The sequence below is a fragment of the Patagioenas fasciata genome, chromosome 24 (genome assembly GCF_037038585.1).
Source record: "Patagioenas fasciata isolate bPatFas1 chromosome 24, bPatFas1.hap1, whole genome shotgun sequence".
Taxonomy (NCBI): Eukaryota; Metazoa; Chordata; class Aves; order Columbiformes; family Columbidae; genus Patagioenas; species Patagioenas fasciata.
Genome location: NC_092543.1, coordinates 7314372 through 7328618, shown reverse-complemented (window position 1 = coordinate 7328618; position 14247 = coordinate 7314372). Strand labels below are relative to the sequence as shown.

At 54.0% G+C, this 14247-nt stretch overlaps 2 protein-coding genes across 4 annotated transcripts; both read right to left on the bottom strand.

Annotated features, from left to right (window-relative positions):
* Nucleotides 1-563: 563 nt before the first annotated feature.
* JAML (junction adhesion molecule like) lies at nt 564-6675 on the bottom strand. Of its 3 annotated transcripts, XM_065855767.2 has the most exons (8): nt 4437-6675; nt 3053-3216; nt 2501-2726; nt 2227-2356; nt 1789-1861; nt 1296-1391; nt 913-1108; nt 564-670 (listed from the first exon to the last, which is right to left on the bottom strand). In XM_065855767.2, exons 1-7 carry the CDS (start codon nt 4477-4479, stop codon nt 947-949), a joined length of 894 nt encoding a protein of 297 aa, XP_065711839.1. In that variant the 5' UTR covers nt 4480-6675; the 3' UTR covers nt 564-670; nt 913-946. The 3 variants fall into 3 exon arrangements, with proteins under 3 accessions (XP_065711839.1, XP_065711835.1, XP_065711836.1); XM_065855763.2 differs by lacking the exon at nt 4437-6675 and having other exon boundaries at nt 3053-4100; XM_065855764.2 differs by lacking the exon at nt 4437-6675 and having other exon boundaries at nt 2227-2353; nt 3053-4100.
* A 1053-nt stretch (nt 6676-7728) lies between these two features.
* MPZL3 (myelin protein zero like 3) lies at nt 7729-14245 on the bottom strand. The gene is made up of 6 exons (XM_065855863.2): nt 14101-14245; nt 13013-13179; nt 12472-12682; nt 11670-11835; nt 10819-10882; nt 7729-8934 (listed from the first exon to the last, which is right to left on the bottom strand). The coding sequence occupies exons 1-6, from the start codon at nt 14168-14170 to the stop codon at nt 8908-8910; spliced, it is 705 nt and encodes a 234-aa protein (XP_065711935.1). The 5' UTR covers nt 14171-14245; the 3' UTR covers nt 7729-8907.
* Nucleotides 14246-14247: the final 2 nt, after the last annotated feature.

The following is a 14247-nucleotide window of genomic DNA, read 5'->3' as shown; positions in this document are numbered from 1 at the left end:
GGAAAAGAGAGTAGGGTGTCAACGTGAAACGAAGCAGTGCAGCCGGAGCGGGCTGTGCTGCAGTCCGCCGAGGAGCGGAGCGGCGCGGTGGGGGGTGGTCCCCGGCTCCGCACCTGGAGGTGTCAAACATCTATATTTAGGGCAGGAGAAGAGCCAGCACACGCCGAGACGTTGCCCCGGAGGCCCGGGAGGGGTTGCTGGACTCCCCCTGGCCAGCACAGCGGGTCCCAGGTGTGGGGTGCATGCAGAGGTGCTCACCCACGGGGAGCAGCTGCTGCGTGGGAGACACGTGTGAGCACCCACGCGTGGGCACCCCACCGCCCCAGGGGTCTGCCCTGCTCCCCTCCAGCCCCAGCAGCACCAGGACAGCTTGCGGGGCTCCATACAACCACCCAGGCTCGTCTGCTCCTGCTGCAGAGGGACAGCAGCCGGTGGGGCGGGTGCCATGCGCGAGGCTGCACGTGGGTGCAGGGGCTCCCGGGCAGGTTTTGGCACACTTGGACACCACACGCTTAGGCAGGAGGTAAAAGGAAGCCAGGAACAGGATCGAATCCCTGAGTTTTATTGAATTCACAAGATACCATTGGCACATCTGCACAGCTCCTGCTGCATCTCCTCCTTCCTCCCCCTGCCAGGTTCTCCGTGGAGACTGATGTCTGGGGACCTGGAGCTGCACGGAGCAGGAGCAAAACTAGAGCATGGAGGCTGTGCCCTCCACGCCCCCTCCAGAGGCCACGAGACAAGAGCCTGAGACATATCTCCCCTGGTCCCCCCAGCAGACAACGGGGTGGGACGTGTCCCAGCAGCGGCTCTGGCACGGAGCACACCGTGAGGTGGCACCGCTTCTCAGAGGAAGGGCTGGCAGCAGCACCACGCCGGCCTGCCCAAAGAACAAAGAAGTCTTGCACACACCTGCTGGCTAAGGGGCTTGCAGCCCCCAGCACGGCTACTTCTGACCCTCTGGAGCCCAGGGAAGTGCCGCCTCTGGTGTGCTGTAGGGTTCCTCGCTTTGTCCATCACCCTGTCTGTCCTCTCCCGTCCATTCTGCTGGGATGGCCCTCTTGGCCAGCTCCACGTAGACGCCGTTCTCCCGGAAGGAAGAGGGATGCTGCAAGGAGGAAAGGATAGGGAATGGGTCTCGCCGCAGGTGTCGGGGCCCATTTGGAGAGGGCAGGAGGCAAGGGATGGCTGCCGTCTGACGTGGGGAGGGGTGTGGGAGGTCACACCAGCCCCACAGCTGCAGGAAGGCACTGCCCACGCCTGCCGCAGCGCGGGGTGACTGCTCGCCTCCTTACCATGGTTATATAGGTCTCCTCGGCTTTCCTCCTCTTCTTTGCATCCTGTTCAGCCTTGGGTACCTCAGCTCCAGGGATTGAGGAGTAAAGCGCTTCCTACGAGGGGGAGATCGGGACGCTTGGAACCGAGCAGATCCCAGATACACAAGGGCTGCCTCACCCCAGCCATAGGACTAAACCCAAGAGCCATGGCCATGGCTTCCCAGCGAACAGCACCTTGTGCTCAGCCAGTGCAGGACCCCCTCCCGCTGTGTCCCCAGCCCTGTCCACATACACATCAGTGATCCCTCTGTGTCGCAAGGACACAGCCTGCGGCAGTGACCAGACAGCAGCCATCTGAACGGTGGCCGTGCCCAGGACCTCATCTCCCCCTGCCAAGCCTCTTGGCTGCCAGGCACTTGGCTGCGGGACGACTCGCTCCGTCAGCGCCTCCTCTTTGGCTCCCGTGGGTCGTGGCCGTGTCCCAGGGCAGGCACACGTCCCCTCCACTCACCTCAGCTCTCACCTCTGCTTTGTTCTTGCTGACTCCATTTTCGGTCCTCTCCAGGGTGGTGTTGGCTGCAGACCTTGAGGGAAGGCAACAGCAGCGTCATCTCTGGCTAGAAGCATCACCTGCTCCTCCTGCCCCTGCACTCCCTCTCCTGGGACACCGGGATCCATTTGCGTGATCCTTGGCCAGGCCATCCCTGCTGCTCCGTGCCTGGAGCCCAGGAGGTTTGGGAGCAAAGCGGGGGACCGGCCAGGGCAGTGTGACACTAGAGGGCAGCAGGAGCCTGCACCCCACATTCCCGGGAGTGAGAAACCCTCTGGTTCCCGCAGCTCCAGCCCTGCTTGGGCCAAATCCAGCTGGTGCTCGGCCAGGGAGAAGAGCACAGGAAGGCTGCAAGGAGATGCTTTGCTCAGCCCCATACACCCACAGCTGGCATTGTACCTCTTCCTCAGGCTGAGTCCGGCCAGGAAAGCCAGCACGACGGCCACGCAGGCACAGCCCACGGTCACGGGCCACAGGACAGGGTGTCCCGGGGCCGCAGAGTCCTGGGCACCTGCTGCTCCTCGTCCTGCTGGGGAGACACCAAGGCAGGGGATGTCACCCACAGGGACCTGCTGCAGAAGGACCGCGGTGGAAGGCCCGAGAGCCTCCAGGAGCTCTGCAGTCCCTCCGCGTGGGGCCGAACAGGACAGGGGAGCAGTCACAGGGCACTCACCTCTCTGTCCCGTGGGGCTGACGTGCAGCACCGTGCGGTTCTTGAAGATGCTGCTGTGCTTGAGCAGCCGGATCTCGCACACGTACGTGCCGCTGTCCGTCACCTGCACGTCCCGCAGCTGGATAGAGCCATTCCAGCGGGAGACGTCCCCTTGCCACTGCGCCCGGTCCCGGAAACGGCCCACAGGGATGCTACGGTTGCTGTAGTAATAAAACACCATCTCCTCCTGCCGGGGCACAGACAGGAACAGGTGAAAGGAGCCCAGGGGAAGGGCATCGCCCTGTGTGCGCTCCCTGCTCCAGAGCCCTCAGACCCACGCTCTCCCTCTCCCGTGGAGCACTGGTTGCTCATGGGAGCCCAGCTCGCTCCCGTGCTCTCCTGGAGCCCCAGGACGTGGCACCCGGTGCTGCAGCTCCCCTGCATTGTGGGGACACGGGGAGTGGAGGAGGTGCCACCACACAGGGGAACCTTCCAGGATGGGCTTCCCCACAGCCCCCCGATAGCAGCCGCTGCCTTGCCTGCCCCACCGCCCACCCCCCCGTCCCAACCCACCTTCTGCACGCCGGGCCCTGCCATGCGCAGCCAGTCCACTTTGTCCATGGTCCAGCCCTTGGTCGCTGGCTCTAGGAAGAGGCACTGCAGCAGAACAGAGTCCCCAGCTCTGGCTCGGAGCTGAGGCTCCGTGAACACCCAGCCGGCCGATCCGCTGCATCGCTCTGCCGGGGACAAGGACAGCAGGATGAGTCCAGGGAGGACGGCCAGATGCAGCCGGTCTGTCCCCATCGATTCCTCCTCTCCAGGAAAGCCTGGGGCTAGCGGCACTGACCAGTCCGGAGCCTGTCCCTGAGCCCTGCTTTTGGCGAGCCTGGGATGCGGGGCAGCACATCCTCCCAGCCGCCAGACCAGGGTGCTGAGCGAGCCGCACACAAGAGGGGAAGCGCAACCCCAGCCCTGTGCCTCTCCTGCAGGGCTGTTCCTGTGAGTCACCGGCTGGGAGAACCGGTGCCGCTCTCATCCACTCCAGACCAGGGGCCATTCAACCACTTCACAACCTGCCCATTTGGCTTCCTTACCACTTGCTCACCGGCTGTGACCTGGGCTTGGACTTGTCTGGCCACATACTACTGCTCAGGGGTTCTAGAGAGGCCGGACAGTGGGGAAGAAAAAGAACAACAGAACAGAGGAACATCAAAGAGCACAGAGCTGACATAACCGGGGCGAAGCAGCTGCGGCAAAACGTGTGGCAGGAAGGGAAACAAGCGGGGCAGAAAACGCCCCTGGAGCTCGTCAAGAGGAACCTGGCGAGAACACCGGCTCGGGCTCCGGCTCCGGCTGGTTTGTCAAGAGCCGAGCGAGCCGGTGTGGCAGGGAGCTGCTCGGACAGGTGACTTCTGCTGGTGTCTCGGCCTCTCTGCTCAGCCTGTCCACGAGCCACTGAGGGCTGGGCCCTGGCAAAGCACCAAGCATTCATCTGATGCTCTGTAAATAATAAACGCAAAGTGCTACAGCTTCCCAAACAGGTTTCTTCTGCTCCTGACCAGCCACAGAGCTAAAAATGACAAATATTTGCCAGTGGAGAAGACCAAGGGAGCCAGTTGCCTCGAGCAGAGCCAAAATCAATACCTTGGAAACCTCTCTCTGTACTTAGACTTAGCAAAGCAGTTTTGCTCCTTCCAAAGCCTTGGAGCCTGGCAGAATAAGGACAGGACCCATCCAGGGTGCCATCGCAATTTGAAGCTCTGCAGAAGGGGAATACACAGCACCCAGAGAGCAGAGGAGCTACTGGTACCCAGGAGCCCCCATGCTGCTGCCAGCCCCGCGCACCCGCAAAACCCCACGGGGTTCCCACTCAGGAAAAGAGGAACCGATGGGTCTTTGGGCAAAGGCAGAGGGGCAGACACGGTAAAGGAAACCACCAGAATGACTTACAGCTTACCCTGCCATGTCAGCACCAGAGTCAGGCTCAGCAACACCTTCATCCTATTCTGAAAAGAACAGCAGAGGTGATATAGGCATCGGTTTTCCTTGGGGCAGGACGCCACCAACTTGGAACTCAACCAAACCCCAAGGTCCAAAAGAGATTTCCTTCAGTTCTTCAGCGAGGGCCACGAGCTCTGCTCTCGAGGTAGCCGCTGTCCCAGCTGGGAGCCCAGCTCTGCAAAGCACAGATGTCAGATATGTCTCTGGTCTGAGGCTGCTCTGAGCCCTGGAAAGGAAGAGCGAGCCGGGGGAGGGCTCAGCCTGAAACACCTTCGCATTTCCCCCTAAGTGATGCATCTTTCTGGTGGTTTGGGGGCCAACTCTCTAGCATGTGAACCAAGACATTTGTAGATCTTAACTCTGCCCGTAAAGCAATGGGACATTTTTTCTACTACGTACTCAGAGAAGTTGGGTCCTAAAAACTGAAAAACAGCCAAGAACACCTAAAAACCCCTTTAGAGCAGGGGTTTGCCAGCCAGCGCTCCCGTGTGGGTCGCGGGAAGACAGAGGTCAGTGCCCTGCTTGCTGCGTCTCTGCTCCGTGATTCAAAGCTTTCCCCATTCAAAGGTGATAAACATAGTTAGGAGTAAAAAGTCATTGAGAGAAGCCCTCCCACTTGGACAACCTGCCCATTACAGTTGAATTTGAGGCTGCCATTACCAACACATCTTTCCCAATATATGCATTTTGCTGTGGAAATAGAAAGACAACAAGAGTCCAATCATCTCTGAAATCGTGCTAGCCTCTCTCATTTTTCCTCCATTGTGCAAGTCAGAGGATCTCTAGACCAGCTTCAGCAAGGCTTGGAAGGGGAAAAGGTCCCAGATATCCCTCCCCAAGAAACAACCACGAAAAGAGTAAATACATAAGGTGAACGTCTGCCGTTATTCCTGCCACTCTCAGAGATCCACGGTGCCCTTCGGTGTCACGGAGCCACAGTGACAGATGTGTGCTCCTGGGTGCCAGGTCTCCTGCGGCAGCACCTACACCCTTGGCGCTCCACGCAGAACCGATGGTGACAAGAACACCAGGGGCAAAAGGCAGCAGGAGGGGACGCACCAGCGGAGAAGCGGCAGTGAGCCTTCTGGAATTGTCTCCAGTCTGCCTTTCAAAAGCCATGACCCATTTGCGGGCTGGGTGTGCTGGAGGTGGAGGGGAGAGCTGTGTGGTCTGACTACACCGCCGGCAGCTCTGACACAGCCTGCTGTACAACCCGCAATTGTGCGCACGCGACCCACAAACACAGCAGAGTTCGCGCTCAGCTCCGAAGCTCTCGGCTGGTGCAGCGTGTCTCAGCGCATCCCCTTCCCAGCTGTACTGCCAAGAGCCGCAGGACTCGAGCAGAGCTACACCCTCCTCCCAGGAACACCCCCGCGCAGGACCCGAAATACGAGCCAGCTTAAAAAAGGCCTCAGCACACAGCAGACAGTGTATTGTGATATCTGCACTCCTTATTTGCCATCAAATCCCTCCCGGACTTAAACCTTCTACCCCAGAACTAATTCTGGTCCTGGCCAGGAACACGTTTTGCAGGGTCTCTCTCTGCGACACGCGCCAGCACGTGGGTGCTGTGCGTGCAGCAGCTGAAGACAGCACCCACTCACCTCATGTATACTGCAGCGCTGACTTAGCCAAATCCTTCTGCAGGATAATTGCCCTTGCTAAGCAGATGGGCAAAAAAAATACATAGATACCCTACTGCCTTCACATTTTCCTGCTTTTGCACGCACTATCTGAATCCTCAGCACTTCTATGTTTCCTTAGTTTTCTTTTCAGGAGAAAAAAACAACAGAATAAAAAGTAAATATGGCAAAAATTACTCACCTAGTGTGGCTTGGGGCAGCCAACCAGTCTATTGCATGAAGGTTCTCCAGTGATTAATTCAGAGTATCTGAAAGGATCAGTTGCTAAATTGTCTCGAGGTTGTACGTGCGAGACTTGTCTTACTTACCGCTCTTCGGTTTCGAGTCTCTCCTTTCAGATTTGGTTTGGTGGTCACTTTGAGCTTGCAGAGGAAGTTCAGGGCTAGATGGAGGTACTGACAAATCAGAGTGCAGAGGGAGCGTTACAGAGGTGAGAACAACTATCGATGCCTGTGCACGAGAGATGATGGGTACGCAGCTTCGTAAGGAGCAGACACGTCACAGGTACACGTGGCTCGGTCCCAGCCCTTCCATCACGGCAGACTGATCCGATCCGTGGTTATCTGAGAAGTCAGGACAGCGAGATTCCCTTTTGCAGGCCGTGCTCCCTCCCGGTTGGTTTTTGGGGATCAGAGCTGGTTAAAGAACCCACCCTCCAGCAGAGCGGCTGTTGTCCTGGTCCTGGTGCGGCAGCAGCGGGTGGCACCGGGTGGCTTTGCTGAGCCCTCCTGCTGCTGCTCCAGGGGCTGCGGGGCAGCAGGCACCTGCTGGGCTGAAGGGCCACTGTCAACACGCTTCACATGGCACAGTCACCTGCCCCCTTCCAATACACACACACAATACGCACCACGGACAGCTTGCAGCTGGCACCCCTCTCTGCCCCCGGTCACTCTGAAAGTGTATTTTCATTCTTCCTCTTTCCCCTGGAGCACCACAGCTGTCACCGCTCCCCAGCCCAGCATCGGGGGGTTTAATGGTACACACAGCGACTCCCGTGCAGCTGGTAAAGGAAGAGAAAGTTCAGTGCTACGCGTGCTCAACACCATTCACAATCCGGGATGCTGTTAGTTCAAGGTGGCAATTCAGCTTTGCACCAGAAAGAGATTTGACCAGGATCTCGCCAACTGTTTGCAGCCGAGTTGCAGCTGAAGGCAAACATTTTGCAGAAAAGTTATTTATTTCCACAAAGAACTTGCGTGATGCATTATTGCTGAACGTGGACCAAGAAAGCCACTTCCTCTAGGCTGAGCATCCCACCAACATCCTTTCTCAGGACGGTTTTTGGTTGAGAGAGACATTGTGTCATGAGGAAGCACAAACTCTTCAAATATTACTTTAATGTAGACAGGAGAAAAGAAAGTATTTCATTATCTGGAGACACACGCACAGCGAACCTGCCCCGCGGCCAGGAACCTCACACTTGTAACTGGCAGCAATCACAGGGCTAACGGGGGACTCGGTACGTGTCCCTCTGGAGCTAAATCTGTTCCCTAAACACCTATACCCATTATCGTATGACAATTCCTATAGCTAAACAACAACTCAGCATAGCGGTTTTAGGAGCTCAGCTATATTTAGCCAAATAAAGACATCCACAGCCCAGAATGAAACAAAGCAGTTTATTGGTAATGGCACCAAGTCAACAGTAAACTTCTAACACACATGTAAAAGCAGACTACGTGAGCAACGGCACACACAGAGAGGAGCAGAAAACAGCAGCCGTTTGGGTATCGAGCAGACATGAACTCCACTGCTCTCTGCCATCCCTTACTGGCCAAGGCTGGTGAAAGAGAAAGCCCTCTTTCTCAGCAGGCAGTAATAATGCACATTTAGCTGTTTCCCTACAGCGGCACCTAGAAGAGGAGAGGAGGAACACGACTGTTCTTCCAAACACGGAGCATTCCTTCGGACACTGCTTGAGTCACTGGTTGAGGTAGATGGGGTTATGTTTCCCCAGATACAGAGTCCCCATTTGCATTTCTGATTCAAACAAATTAGTGTTATATGGATTGTGCTTCACTTCGACAAGTAGAAGTAGATGTACCTAGTAATGCAGGTAGAAGTAGATGTACCTAGTAATGCAGGTAGAAGTAGATGTACCTAGTAATGCAGCTGTTGGACAAATACTAACAAAAAAGGGAAAGATAAAAACAATGCAAGGCAGCACTACTGTGCTGTTGGTGACTTAAAAACAGAATCAGAGAACAGGAGGAACAAAATGGTGATCCTGTAATTAATCGGCAGATTAAAGCAAGAAATCATTAAAAAGCAGCAGATTCTCTTCGCTCCAAGACAAAGGAGATGCCATATACCAATGTAATCAAACTGGTTTAAGTCCTTAGCAGATATGTTCCAAAAAAAAAAAAAAAAAGAGGAAAAAACATTGTCAGTGTCCAATGGTGGTCACTCCGGAGCACCCTGAGCTTCAGGCAACTCCAATTCAGGGCACAGAGAAGTGATGGGAACAAATTTGCAAGTAAACTGAGAAACGTGAATTGTCAGCCTGCTGGTAGGAAACAGGCTGAAGAGCTGTAGGCACTGAGGTGTCTGTAGGCACTGAGGTGTCTGTAGGCACCGGAAAAATGAGGGTAAGAACTTTAAAAAAATCATTAGTTTGTGCTTGAATAAAGGAGAATTATCCCATCGACATTATTGTTCCGATCTACCAAGATTAGAGCGGGTCCTTCAATCTGCATTGGTCACTCAGCAGCCTTCATACCTATCTAGCCATGATTTTCAGTGCTGTAATTTTGGTCGTTATCCATCCATAGCTTCAGCCTTTCATCAGTAGGGGTCTTCCTCATCCGTGTCCTAAACAGGGAGTACGGAGAGAGAAATTGAGACTGTGTATGAAGACATGAACCAGGTTAGGAGTTCAACAACATTTGGCTTCTGTCAAGAGCTTAAATGCTTTCCAAAACGCTGCGGTGCTTGAATAAGCCATAGGGCTTGTAGTTGTATAAGCACTTGCAGCTAAATCCGTTAGACTTGTCACAGATAGACACATGCATTGCCACTCTATAACCAACAAGAGAAGTGTGTTGTAAGGGAAGTAGCAGCTATAGCTCAAGAAAGACGAACCCCAAAGCGCAGACAGCCATCTTCCTAAAAATCACCACCAGTCTCTACAGAGAATGCCCAGAGCAGCACAAATTGTTGTATTTCAGCTACAACAAGCCACAAACTTTCAGATCAGCGCTGCCCGTTGTCTCCTCCACAGCGACCATTTGATAAGGTCCCCGCAGTCCGGCTCTGCAGCCCTCAGCTGAACGACACTCAAACATAAGAGCTCTACATAGGGAATCTCACTGACTTTCCAGCCGTTTTCAGCCCAAAAGGAGGTTCACTGGCTTTGCAATTTTAATTATTTGATAACATCTTAAGCACAGAAAAGTATATTACAGAAACCTCAAAAACGCAGAATCATTAAAGTGAGTGAGATGGGATATTCAGAGCCCTTGTAAGCTAAATATTTCAGCAGGATTATAGCATTCAGATTTGCCTCCTCTCAAAGGATAAGATGACATTTTTCCATTGTTTAAATCCGCACGTCTGCCAGCACTTGCCCACCGACCAGCAGCGCTGGCGTCTCCCTGCTCCCGCACATCACCTGCGACAACAGCCTCCCCACCTCCCGTGGGGACTCCCCCTTCTGCGCCCCCCTAACTCTGCTCCCGGTCCTCCTGCACTGCAACCGCTGTGCCTTATACACCTGTAAACACTTCATCTGCACCTTGCAGAGCTGCTCGTTTTTCATTCTGCATCTAATAATGCTTAGAGGCCTGTCTGGTGGCTCATGCATTTAGTACACTTTAAATCATTGGCATCAGAACAGTGAATCAAGCAACACATATTTAAATGCTCCTTAACATACTTCCTGACGGTGCACAACAGATGTAAAGGTGTGCCTGGGGTCAGCTGGCTCTGCAGGACATTGGGAAAAATGAAAACATGCTCAAATTAGGCATGTTAGTGAGCTTACTCTGGAATGTGCCACACTCACGGCTGTGGTTAATAATGCCAGCACACAGAACTCGGGCACATTGTACAAAACAAGTAGAGCAGGTGGCAAAAACATTCAGCAGCTTCAGCTACTTAGCAGACGCTTGCTGATAGGGCAGCAAGCAACAGGCAGAATTAGAAGGCAACCACCACTTTACAAACCAAACCAAACCAAACTAAACGCCAGAAACAAACAAACAACAGGAATTTAGCAGGTATGTTGTGATGAACAGTGTAAGCAGGAAGATCTCCAAACAGGCGAGGCTGCACACAACCACCTTTGCAAGAAACACAGTGGACTGAGCTACCGCTGCCTCCATTCCCCACTGCGGCACTGCCGAGCCCCACACTGGTTTTGCGGAGACTTGAAAGAAACTACAGGGCACAAGAGTTAGCACTCAAAATTCTCATTTTTCATCCTGAAATGTCAGCTTTCATTTCTATAAATGAAATGAAATGAAAAGTCAGTTTTGCAGAGCTCAAGACAGCTTCCCCCACCAGCAATGCAGAACGACCAGCAGTTCTCACCGCCTAGAGTCCATATGTCAAAACCACCAAGGAGCACAAGCCCAGCCATTTGGGACACTTCTCTGACACCCATGTGTTAGGACAGGCAGCACTTGCCGCTCTTAGCGCCTCCTCTGAGCACGAAAGTTGACAAAACCACTCCTGCAAACAGCAGCTTTCACTCACCACGCAGTTCAGACACCAGTTCTTGAGCTTTCCCAAGCAGCTGTCCGGCTCTGCCTGCTCAGGCCTGCACAAAAAGCACAGGGTTAGGTTGGACTTTTCCCCCAACACAGATGCCGATACCTCCTATGGACTGTGAATTCTAGTTCTACCACACTCACTAGGCAGCTTTTCATCATTTCGTTTGTGCTACAAAAAATACAACAAGAGTTGCTCTTTGGCTGGCAAATATTACAATGCTAATTGGAACACTGGATTAAAAACCCATTCTGCAATGAATTCAGCACTACAAGTTCTTGCAAGACCAAGTGCAGCTCCAGCAGTAGCAGCGTTACCTCATTGTTCTCACTACCGCACCTTTCCAGAACAGAATCCTCTCCAGTTCAGAAGGGAATTCGGTCCCCAAGGCTCATCCAGTACCTGGCATCTCTGCTCAGGACGCCACAGGGGGAGCAGTTGGCATGATTCAGTTTGTGGTGTTGTTATGGATACCTCATACCAAAATGTAACACATAAAGCCCACATAAGCAAAATATCTTGCTGATTTAGGCTGAAATAAGCACAATTACAGAAGTGAAAGGCTGTCTAACCCTAAAAACTGCTTTGGTTCCCTGGCCACACGCAAATGATAGAAAAAGGGGATGTAGAGCACTCAGTTTATGCTCCAACACGGGGATTTTCCAAAGCGTTCTGACCACTGCCTAAATGACTCTTCTCTTCTGGAGAAGCAGATTTCTTGACCAAGCTGCCGGTGCTGGGAGGTCTATAACAAAGGTCAGTGCAGAAAGTGTCCTCTGGCCTGTCTCGACAGGCCCAAGCAGAAATACAGGCTTTAGGTTCCAGTCAGAACTTACTCATCGGACACTTCAATGGAGGATTTCTTGCAGCCAGGCTTTTTTTTCTCCTTTAGCACTCCAAATTTCCTTCCCATCCTCACCAACAGCAGGACGACCACAACGATGGAAGGGAGAAACACTAAAATGGACAGCAGCGCCGCTGAAGTCAGCTGGAAGGAAAGGCCTGCGGGAAAGACAAAGAGCAGCCTGGGTGTACCAGCAGTAAAATACGGCTCGCTGAAGTCTCTGTGACAAACGTTCAGCCAGGACACAGGTTGCTCGCCTTTTCAGACAAAGCACAGAGCTGGCAGGTTTGAAACAGCTTGTCACTGAATCTGTAGGGCTCCCGTCACGTACCCGGCGCAGGAGGGTGCTTTATATGCAGAACACTACAAAGGCAGGCAGGTCACGACACAGATCTATCAGCACGTCTGAGCTGCAAATTGGGGCAGGCCTGACAGGCATGGCAGATAAGAAAATCGAGTATCACAGAGAACCAGTATTTGTGATATGGAAGTTGTTTTTAGACCATTATTTCCTAAGCATTCAGCTTGTTCTACTGCTGCAATATATGGAGACAGGACCTGCTGAACAAATGCGCACTTTTGATTTCTGTTATGGCCACAGCTTCTCCTGTCCCCAATGCAATGGTTCTCAACATATTTAGCTCAGAAAGAAAGGCTGAGAACCTGCTGTAATCCTAATGTGGAACTGCAGTGAACCCATTTCACACGTGATGTTCAGACTTCAAAGACCCCGACAAGCCCGTGACACAGCGGTACCACACAGATGAGGACTTGCTGTTGAAACGGAGACTCACCCCTCTCTGTAACTATCAGCGTTGTCTGAGGAATGTTGTGGTACACGTCCGGAGGATTCTTCACGCTGCAGATGAACGTCCCATTGTCACTCACTGCTGGGCTTTGGATGGCAATGGAAGCATCGCCCTTGGCCACGTTCCCAAGCCAGGATATCCTGCCTTTGAACTTTCCCACTGTTGTTGGGTAGGGAACAGACTGATAATGAAAAATCTGAAAGGAGGCAAAACCAATAACTGAACCAATAAAACACTCAGCTAAGAAAGCAAATTAAACTACCAATCAATGCTTTACAGTCATCCTAAGCATAGCTACAGTGCACAAGGCAGCACTTGTGTCAAAACCCAAAGTTTATCCACTTTGTCATTATTCATGCTATGCATTTACATAGAATATTTTTTGCTCAAAGAACACTAATGCAATTTCACAAGGGAAAGAGGGCAACAATGAGAGTCCCAAACCCAGAAGTGATGAAGCAGCACAGCAAGGAAACAGGGAAAATCTCACCAGTTTTCTCTAGAAAAGACTTTGTCTTCCACTCACCGTCTCCATCTGACCGCCTGTGAGGGGCTGGTATGTCCAGTCCACTGTCAGGCTCTCGGTGATGTGAGAACTGGATTTGAATGAGCATTTCAGCGACACTTGCTCACCAACGAAAGCTCGCACTTTAGAACTGGCTATAATTTCCAGGGAAAGGGCATTGCAGACACCTGATGGAACAAGCACAAAAGGGAAAGATTAGATTCTTGTTATTGGACAGTCACAGGAGTGATGATGTCCCAGAAGTATCGATGCACGTGCAGCTCTACCACAGCCCAAAGACTGAAGCACATTGAAATTTAAAGAAAAGCAGACGACTTCCCTCACTTATTCTCTATGGGTTTAGAACTAGCCCCAATTAAGGTGTTTATCCAAAAAAGAGATTTGGAGATAAAGAGCTGAGAAACCGAATCAGCTGTCTCTCTAATGAGCTGGAAAGTGCCAACTCCAGCCCCCTGCCAGGCAGCTCTGGCTCTGTGTCCCACCCCAGAGCCATGCAGCCCGTGACCTGCACACGCACCGGGTGAAGCTCTGCTCAGGTGTGGCAGCCGACTGCCCTTGCTGTGCAGGCTCAGATCTGCCAGTTCCCGTTAAGGTTCCTGGCGTCGCACGCTTGTTCCCCAGCTACCCGTATAAAAAACAGGGACTTTAACAACGCGTTCCTTCCGCTGCGAGCGGGAAGCGTGGGAACCCGGAGTGCGGCTGGCGGAGTGCGGCTGGCTGACCGCGGCAAACCCCGGCGCCGGGACAAGGGCAGCGGTGTCTGAGTGCAGGGAGGGAAGGAGAAGCCGGGGAAGGGGAGGCCGGGGAAGGGGAGACCGCCACTACCTGCCCGGCCCTGCTGAAGGGCTGCGCCCCCCGCAGCCCCCGCCCGCTCCCCGCAGGGACCGCACAGCGAAGCCGCGGCCCGGAGCGCTCCCTGGCCGGCCCCGCCACCCCGTTCCGGAGCGGCCCTTCCCCGGCGCTCCGAGCCCGCCGGCCACCGCCCCGCAGCCGCCAACCGGGCGGACCGCACCCCGCGCACCGGCGGCCGGGTTCTGGGCCACCCCGCCGCTGCGGCGGGAACCCCGCAGGTGGAGCGCTCCCCTTACCGAGCAGCAGCAGGACGGCCCGCGGAAGGAGGAGGAGGCGGCCGGCGGCCGCTGCCGCCCCGCACCGCATCCCGCTCCGCTCAGAGCCGCAACATGGCGGCTCACCTGCGGGCAGCGCAGGTGAGGGCGGGGCCGCCCCAAGATGGC

Bases quoted from the DNA above. Each gene is read 5' to 3' on its own strand.
- JAML (XM_065855763.2), bottom strand. From the start codon at position 3,283: ATGGGGACAGACCGGCTGCATCTGGCCGTCCTCCCTGGACTCATCCTG. The intron at 2,727-3,052 runs GTGGGTTGGGAC...GTGCCCCGGCAG, and splicing joins CAGGGCCCGGCGTGCAGAAG to GAGGAGATGGTGTTTTATTA. The intron at 1,109-1,295 runs GTAAGGAGGCGA...TCCTCCTTGCAG, and splicing joins AGGAGACCTATATAACCATG to CATCCCTCTTCCTTCCGGGA.
- MPZL3 (XM_065855863.2), bottom strand. From the start codon at position 14,170: ATGCGGTGCGGGGCGGCAGCGGCCGCCGGCCGCCTCCTCCTCCTTCCG. The intron at 13,180-14,100 runs GTAAGGGGAGCG...TTGTTCCATCAG, and splicing joins GGCCGTCCTGCTGCTGCTCG to GTGTCTGCAATGCCCTTTCC. The intron at 11,836-12,471 runs GTGAGTCTCCGT...TCTTTCCCGCAG, and splicing joins GCTGATAGTTACAGAGAGGG to GCCTTTCCTTCCAGCTGACT.